The sequence below is a fragment of the Elephantulus edwardii genome, unplaced genomic scaffold (assembly GCF_000299155.1).
Source record: "Elephantulus edwardii isolate Elephantulus edwardi_28Jun2011 unplaced genomic scaffold, EleEdw1.0 scaffold00048, whole genome shotgun sequence".
In the NCBI taxonomy this organism is placed as follows: Eukaryota; Metazoa; Chordata; class Mammalia; order Macroscelidea; family Macroscelididae; genus Elephantulus; species Elephantulus edwardii.
Genome location: NW_006399798.1, coordinates 4,790,635 through 4,799,243, shown reverse-complemented (window position 1 = coordinate 4,799,243; position 8,609 = coordinate 4,790,635). Strand labels below are relative to the sequence as shown.

Below are 8,609 nucleotides of genomic sequence, written 5' to 3'. Positions count from 1 at the left end.
CAGGGTCTCAGTCCTCTGCACACGGCCCACTGGTGTAGGGGGGGCAGGGTCTCTATCCTCTGCACAGGCCCGCTGTGAGGCAGGACCGACTTGATGGCACTTCACAAGCCTGTGCCCTCATAACTCACATACGTCCTAAGTCAGGAACTACCCGCATTGCAAATCTACCGAGCTAAGACCGATAGCTGCTGGACCCCAACCAGCCATGCCTTTTGGCCTTCTCCATTCTGTGGGTCCTATTCCCCTTAATGACCGTTCAGACCAAATGGCCCCAACATTGGAGCCCCAAGAAACATCTGGGGAGGTAGTTAGCACACAGCCTCCTGGCCCCTCTCCCATCTTCTGATTTAACGGGGCTGCCTGTGGCCCTGGAACCTGCCTTTTCAATCAGGGAATTCTGAGCATCCTAGTTTAGCAAAACACTGGTGTGGGGAGTGGTTACCCATGGACAGAGGACAGGCTAGCCACAGGCTCACTCTGGGATGACCAGGTGGAGGTCCTCTCTGGCCTCAGTGGAATGGCCCATTTTGGCATCTCTCTGTCCACAGCAAGGCCACTTGAGGTGACAGGAGAGGACATGGTCTGCTTCGTCCAGCTCCTGCTCCCTGACCCCTTGCCGTTGACCTCAGGCACAACTCGCAGCAGGCTCTGCACCTGTCGCTCTATCACACCTGTAATTAGACCTAATGGGGATAATTTCCAGGCCGGCTGCCTCCTCGGGTGGAGATTCGTGGCAGCAGGGACATACCTGAGTGCCCCCACCCTGTGGAGCCTTAGACACTGCTGATGGGCTGTGGAGGCAGAGGTGGCCCTGGGTTGCAGTTAGGGCAGAAGCAATGTCTGCAGAGGAAAAGTTGGGTGAGGGGTTTATCACCTGGACTTAGATTCTAGTGCCCTTGATGTCCCCAAAGATCCAGTGACGTCATTCAGATCGTCTGAGGCGGGAGGGAGAGAGTAACATCTTCTCGGGTCAGTGGGATGTGGGTGTGCTGAGGAGAGGGGCTCTCATCCAGCAATGGGGTGTGACATGATGGCTGGATGGGGCAGTGGGGATCCAGGACCAATCCCCCCATGCAAAACCCTCTCTCTGGGGAGAGTCTGCGGCCGGAGCAAGTTTGAAGAGCTAGCTGGTCTCAGGATTAGTCCCAGCACCAGCAGCTATTCTGGTACCCCTCACCAGGCTTGAGCGTTGGACAGCCCCTCTGTGGTGGGCTCCAGGGGTCAGAATCAAGTGTGGCTCAGGCACCTTCCTGAGGCCCTGATGAGGAAGAAGGGGTGAGAAGAGGCTTGGAGCAAGTGGTGAAATCTGCAGAGCTAGCTTGTCCCAGGGCGAGGCCCAGCTGCTGGGCAAAAAATTCTGTACTAGTGAGTGTAGCTGCTGAGTGGATAGAGCCAAACAGGGCCAGCGGGGCTGTCAAAACCCGGACCTGCCTGGGGAGAGGGGAGCGGAGGCTGCAGCTCATCTTTGGGCTGGTCACCCTCCCTGTCTTAGCATCCCAGCTCCTCCCTCCTTCCTGCTCACGTGACCACCGTTTCCCCCATGGCTGAGCCCTGAGGGAACAGGAAGGTACTGACCTGCTAAAAAGTGAGGCGATGGGAGATACTCCCGGGAAGGTAGACACCTCCAGTTTCACCTTTTCTATCACCGTTGGGATTCCTGCATTCTGCAGAGTTAACTCAGCTGCTAAACATAAGGTTGGAGGTTCAAGTCCATCTTTAGTAGGGCACCACGGAGGAAAGGCCTGGTAACTTTAAAAAAAAAATCAGCCCTTGAAAACCCTGTGGACCCAGATGGGGGTATCCATAGCAACTGTTTTAGGGTTTGTTTGGGTTTTCTGTTGGCCTTGTTTTGTGAACCCCAGATACTCTGATCCGTTCTTTTCTCCCAGGGGTTAAGTCTATTTCATACCTCCCTGGCCCAGCCCAGACAGCATTTTACAAAGGTCATCTCATTCCATCCACCACAGACGTCCCGGTGGACCTCCACATGGACGTGCCATGTTCTGGGCAGGATTCAGGGAGAACTGCGGTGTTTTCTCATTACACAGCGGTCTCCTAGGTGTCTACCATCTACCTAAACTAAACCCACCACCTTCAGATAAAGTCTGACCTGGAGCGACCCTGTAGGAGAGAGAAGGGCCCCAGGCTTTCCAAAGCTGTGCTCTTTAGAGAAGCAGTCCTGGTGGCACCGTGCTTAATAACACAGCTGCTAACAGAGAGGTCAGTGGTTCAAACCCATCAGCGAATCCACGGGAGAAAGAGGCGGCGGTGGCCGGCCTCATAAATGTCACAGCCTTGGAGACCCAGTGGGCAGTTCTCCCAGACCCCACGGGGTCACTGTGGGCCGGAATCACCTTAATGGCAGCAGGGAATCTCCACAGAAACTGCCTGCCGCACCTCCCTCGTAGAGGAGCGGGTGGGTTTAAACCCCCGAGCCCCCTGGTGTATACCGGGCCCGTAGTTTAATAGTGAATAGTTTAATAGTCCCTTGAAGGGATGTGGGGATTCACGGCCAGCAGGGGATGAAGACAGAGGCACTGACTCTGCTGGGCAAAGATGGGGTGCTAGGGACCCAGGACAAGACGGGCTGGGGCTCCGGACTGCTTCCTGGAGGAGGTGAGGTGGGAGGATGAGTGTGGGTAGCTGTGAGCACAGCAGACATGTGAGTCCAGGAAGGACAGGTCACTGAGCTGAGCAGCGGCAGCCCAGTGTGGCTTGGACGTGGGGACACGGGAAGGAGAAGTGGCCCTGGGACAGGTAGGGCTAGATGGCCCGCCTTGGGGTTAGAGGGTCCCTCGAGTGTGTCCTGAGAATGAAGACTGTGTGGAGGGCAGAGGCAGGGGGAGGCCAGTGAAGCGGGCACAAGGCTGAGTGGGCACCAGTCCTCTCCCTCCGGTGCCAGCAGGACAGGCCTCCAGCAGCCCAGCTGCATCTGAAGAGCTGGCGGCTCCCTCAGCCCATGGGGTCCGCACTCTCTCCCACAGGTGGACCCCTACCTGCCCTATGAGTACACCTGTGAGGGCATGCTGGAGAGGATCCACGCCTACATCCAGCACCAGGTGGGTCAGCCCTGGGTCCCTCCCCGTTTACCAGCCAGGGTCCCCGTCTACTAGGAGGTCATCTCCGCCCTCCGCAGCCTGTCCCTTGAACCACCGACCTCCCCCCTCAGTTATCTGATCTGCCCCAGCTCCTTTATTAAAACCCGTCACCTGGTGGTCAGCCTGCTGGGAGACTGCACCTAGGGGCCCTCATCCCATATCCCTCCAGGGAGGGAGGGATCAGGCAAGGGGGTGCCACTGTCAGGAAATCTGGGCGCCTGCAGCCCCAAACACACATGCAGGAATACAGGGTTCTAGAAGCTGCCTGCCCTCCTTCCCCTCCTCCCACGGGGCCAGGGCTCAGCTGCTGGAGTTGCAGAGGGGTTGTGGGGAGGGTCTGGCTGCCCTGTTCCCTTTCCTGAGAGTCCTGGCTCTTCCCTGGAGCCCCCACAGATTCTCACTGAGAATTCTGCCCACCTGAGCTTGGGGTCAGGCTCAGGGACTTTAGGGAGTCTGAGCTGAGGGGCTCTGTGGCTCCAGGGCTGCCCAGTGATGCCCGGAGGTGGGCTGCATGGGGGTACATGTTCTGTTCTTTATCCCCTTGAACCTTGGCCCTGGGCGGGGGCAGAGAGACAGATACCTCAGGACATTGTACAGATGAGAGGGGGCTTAAGAGTGTGGCGGGACCCAGGCTGGCACCCAGGCCTCTCTGCTGCCCGTGGGCACATCCTTTCATTAAGTTCACAGATCAGCAGTCCCTTGAAGCCAGCCCCACCTCTGTCCCTTGCTCTGCCTGTCCCCCCACTCCCAGGCAAGACTCACTGGCCCCAGGTGGTGATGGTCATCCGGAATGACCTGTGTTCAAATCCTGCTCCTACAGTGAACAGACATGGGGCCTCTCTGAGCCTGTTTCCCCAGTGAGAAATCTGGAGACTGACCTTCCCCCGCTCCCCAAGCACCTGGCCTTCAGTCTGCTGCCCCTCACCGTTCTGTCACCTCACTCACTGCTGCTTCCTCCCGCAGGACTTCTGTGCTGCCCCAGGTCCCTCCGCTGCAGGAGCCCGCACTCCACAGAGCCCCTTTGTCCTGGCACCCAATGCCACCCACCTGGAGTGGGCCAGGAATGCCAGTGTGGCCCCCGGCACCTGGCCCCCGGGACACTCGCTCCAGGCCTGGCTGGCCGAGGCGGGGAGGGCCTGCACGGATGCCTGCCTGGACCACGGGCTGGTCTGCGAGCCCTCCTTCTTCCCCTTCCTCAACAGCCGGGACGCCTTCCGGAAGTGAGTGAGCCCTCCTCCCCACACCACTGCCTTGGCCTGGGCCCCTCCAGGAGCTGGGACACCCAGCGTTTCCAAGGAGCCTGGAAGGATCTGCACAGACCTTCCAAACTCGGGAAAACACCCATCCTCAGACCATGAGGGGTGCTCCCCCAGTGCCTCCCTGTCCTTCCATAGTCCCTCCTCTAAACCCTCTTGCATGGCCCTGACCCGCCAGCTCTCAGCCACACCCCAGCCTGTTTTGGCCTCTCTAGGCCTGGGGAGCCCTGATGGCGTCATCCATGGGAAGCTGCTCTCCTCACCCAACGGCTGCAGCTCTGTGTGGCTGACACCCACCACAGGCTGTGCTGGAAAGAGCCACCGACAGCCGTTTACAGCCAGACCTGGGGAGGGTCGCTCCGACTCCACAGCAATGAGTTGGAGTTTCTAGATCTGGGCCATAAACCCAGTTCCTCCTGGGGTAGGGTCTACGTGGGGTGGGGACACATCCAGACCAGACCCTTCTCCCCCACCCCAAGGAGGGGCTGTTACGTAGCCTTGTCCTGGTGGCTCCTGAGACCTCTCACACACTCGGGTGGCCACGCTGCTGCATGGTGGTGACCGGCTGTGTGGGGCCCCCCAGGCTGCAGGTGCCCTGTGACAGCACCGAGTCAGAGATGAACCACCTGTACCCAGCCTTTGCCCAGCTCGGCCAGGAGTGCTACCTGCAGAAGGAGCCCCTGCTTTTCAGCTGCGCCGGCGCCAACACCAAGTACCGCCGGCTCTGTCCCTGCAGGGACTTCCGCAAGGGCCAGGTGGCCCTGTGCCAGGCCTGCCTGTGAGTCTCCGTCAGGACACAGCACCAGCAGATGCCAAGCTCCAGCCCCCTTGGCTCCCTCCAGCCTCCGGAGCCAGCACAGGTTGGGGGGGAAGCCCTGAGCAGGGCCCCTGGACCTGCCCTCAGCAGGGTCTCTTTTCCTCAGATACCCACGGCAATGGTGGTCAAGCAGGTGTGGGGTTTCCGGTGGAGGCCCTGGGTTCTCAAAGGGCTGGCTGTGGACCACGTGGAGGGGACTGAGCCAGTCTGGACCTGGGGCTTGGGATCTCCAGGAGGGAGGGAGCAGATTCCTCTCGGCCCAGCCCCGGCCTTGCCCGGGGGTCCCCTGGTTCTATGAGCAGGTCTTTCTGGTCTAATTTAGGCCTTGTCCTTGCTTGTTGGGGGATGAGCTCTGAGGGACGTGGCTCCTGCAAAGCCCACCATGCATGCGGCCAGTCTTGGTCCTCTGGAGACCCTGAGGTGTGGATGGAGGGTGCTTGACTGGGGTGGGGGAGGCCAGGGACCCTGCCCTCCTCCTCAGCCCAGCCTCGTAATTCACCCCAGTCCCGCTCTCTATGCAGAGACCCTCCTCCCTAGGCCCCAGCCCTGGGCTCTCTGTGTTTGTTCCACCTTCTTACCCTGGGCATCTCAGGAGCCCTGGCATGGCCCGGATTATAGACCCTAGACTCCTAAAGCCAGTCCCCCCCAACCTGGACAGGTTTCACCCCGGCACTAAGAACAGACCCTGCCAGAATCTCCCCTAGTATCACCTTGCACCAGGCCCCTCTGCTGCCCGGTGCTGCCCAGCTCACCCCCCAGCGTACTTGCAGCAAAGGCCTGAGGCCAGACCCCATGGGGTACTCCTTGCAGGCTTCCTGAAACCAGTTCCCCCAACCTCACCAGTTCCCCCAACCTCGCCAGTTCCCCCAACCTCACCAATTCCCCCAACCTCACCAGTTCCCCCAACCTCACCAACTCCCCAGACCCACCATCTGCTCTGAGCTCCGCCTCATATGCTCCCTTGTCCCCTCCTCACCGCTCCGCCTCATATGCTCCCTTGTCCCCTCCTCACCCCAGAACCCTCCCTGGTCCAAGGCCAGGCCTCAGAACACTGCCACCCCAAGTTTTATAGGCCCACCCTCATCTCTAGTCAGAACCCCCCTCCCAGCTGGACCTGCCCCTCCGCCCTTCCAGGCGGTTCCCCCAGAACTGAGAAGTGGGAGGAGGGAGCCAGGCCCCGCTGGGGGATAAAGTGGATTGTGCCCCCCCAGGGACCCAGCCCTCCCACCCTGAGCCTGGGTGACCCTGTGACTGAGGAAACCCACGCCTCCTTCATTACCCAGGGTCCCCCTGCCGGTGGAAAGCAATAGAGACACTCTTCTCTCTCTTTTTTTAAAAGATTTATTTCTTGAAATAATAAATATTTTACTGGGATGTGAGATGCAGAGGAGCCGTGTTGTTTCTGGTCCTTTTTCAGACACCTGGGGCTGGGGAGCAGGAAGAGTGTGTGTCTGCGGCACTGTGTGTGTCCTGGGCGGGGGGCGGGTCTCGAGTCCCCAACCCTTCCTCAGAGAGCACTGGGCTCGAGGGTCCTCAGAGGGGCCACCTCTGCCTCCAGGCTTCCAAAGGAAGTGCCTGTTTGGGCCAGAGAGCTGTGCCCCCCACCCTTCATCTGCTCCTCGAGGGAGTGTCCTAGCCATCGTGGTCCCAGCTGGACAAGCTATGTTGTCCCCATTTAAATCCTTCTCGGACTGGTCTCCTGGCCACCAGCTGATCATCTCCCTGCAGAGTCACAGGCTGTCAGAACTGGTGGCACCTCACAAACCCTCCTGACCCCTTCCTTTCATGGGGCTCAGAGTGGAGGCTGGTCCCCTTGCTGCCTCCAGGTGTGTGTGTGTATGTGTGTATGTGTGTGTGAGAGAGAATATCCCTCTTTCTGTCTGTCTCTCTCTGTGTGACCCCTTCTCTCTGTTTCTGCCTAAAACAACCTGAGAAGAGAGACCTTCTGCCCACATTGAGAGCTGACCTGCAGCAGATATTGTCTACAGGAGAGGCTGAGGCTGGGAAACCTGGCCAGGCCTGCTGTTAGCAGCTGAGCCCACCAGCTTCCCCTCAGAGGGAGAAGGTGACCATTTGCATCCATAAAAATGTCTCCTTAGAAACTCCACCAGGTGTTCCATTCTGTCCCACAGTCACTGTTAGGATTCTCCCAGTGTCAGTGCGGTTAGCTTTTGGTTTGGGTAAGGATAAAGCGAGAGACAGGTGAGTAACAGGAAAGATAAGTGGGGTTTGGGGGACAACTTGCGGGCTTGGGGAGCTTGGGGAAGCTTGGCCCCCACTCCCTAACCTGGAGCGGCCCCCACAGCCCACCAGCCAAGCCCTAGCCTCAGAGTCGATGTGAGCCTGGGACAGTTCTGAAGACTGCACCTGCCCAGTGTTCACTCTTGAGGGGACAGGTCCAAGAGGCTCCATTTCAGGGTTCTCCATTTTGGCATCCGTGTGGGGTCACCTGGGGAGTGGCCGCAGCCCTCAGGCCAGCACAGCAGACACTTGGTGTGTCCAAAGCGGGACAGCAGGACCAGCAGTCCCTTCCCCCTCTCCCTTGAGCTTCCAGCTCTGGGGGCGGGGGGTGCAGGGGGAGCACTGCTCTCACCTGCCCCAGCCTGGAATACGGAATCCAGTGGAGGGGCAGCTGTGTGTCGGTTCCAGCTTAGTTGAGAGAGCTTGATGGAAGCAAAGGTTGGCAGTTCAAACCTCTCTGGCAGTGCCAATGAAGAAAGGCCTGGCAATCCACCAAGGAAATGCTATGAACCTGTTCTGTCCTGTCACATGGGGTCACCGTGAGTTGGAATTGAGAACCCACAGCAATGAGTTTGTGGGTTTGTTTCCATAAAAGCCTCAAAGCTCACCCTTTCAGCTCTTCCCCAGTGACCAGTTGCCCCGACTCTTGCAAGCCTGTACCACAGCATGGGGTGCCTGGGACACAGAATGCCACCCCCCACCAAGAAGGATAGGTCCCAGGTTGGCTCTGAACTGTTCCTGGGTTCCCTGTTCAGCCTGACATCGCCTCCCTTTGCTTTTCTGCTAAAAATAGTCTGCCTGTTTCTGCAGAGATTTGCATGTTGTGCCCTGGAGACTAGAGGCAGAGCCCGAATGTCGAATGTTGGAATGAAGCAGGACAGACGGTCCCTGGCCTGCCACTGGCCTGGCCACTCGTCTCTGACCACTGGCCACCCCTCTCCCTTTGGAAGCTCCTCCCCAGCAAGGGGTCCTGTGGAATATCCCGGGGGTGGGGAGTGGGATGGGCATTTGAGGGTCCCAGGCTGAGCTTAGATCCTGTGAGGTTCCCCTGGGCCCAGACACCCCCCGGTGTCCTTAACCGCTGCTCAAGTCAGCATCACCTCCTGACCACCCTGTGGGTCACCATGCACCACGCAGCTGTGTGTGGTGTGCTCTTAGGGAAGTAGATCGCCCAGAGGCTCCTCTGGGGAGATTTGA

The 8,609-nt window shown here is 59.0% G+C and overlaps 1 protein-coding gene across 2 annotated transcripts in view; it reads left to right on the top strand.

Annotated features, from left to right (window-relative positions):
• MGAT5B (mannosyl (alpha-1,6-)-glycoprotein beta-1,6-N-acetyl-glucosaminyltransferase, isozyme B) overlaps positions 1-5,136 on the top strand; it is a 76,001-nt gene extending 70,865 nt beyond the window's left edge. For both annotated transcript variants that reach the window (XM_006886178.1, XM_006886179.1), the window contains 3 exons: positions 2,985-3,059; positions 4,062-4,318; positions 4,938-5,136. In XM_006886178.1, the coding sequence (XP_006886240.1) occupies positions 2,985-3,059; positions 4,062-4,318; positions 4,938-5,136 (531 nt within the window). The remainder of the gene's footprint in view (positions 1-2,984; positions 3,060-4,061; positions 4,319-4,937) is intronic.
• The last annotated feature ends 3,473 nt before the right edge of the window (positions 5,137-8,609 follow it).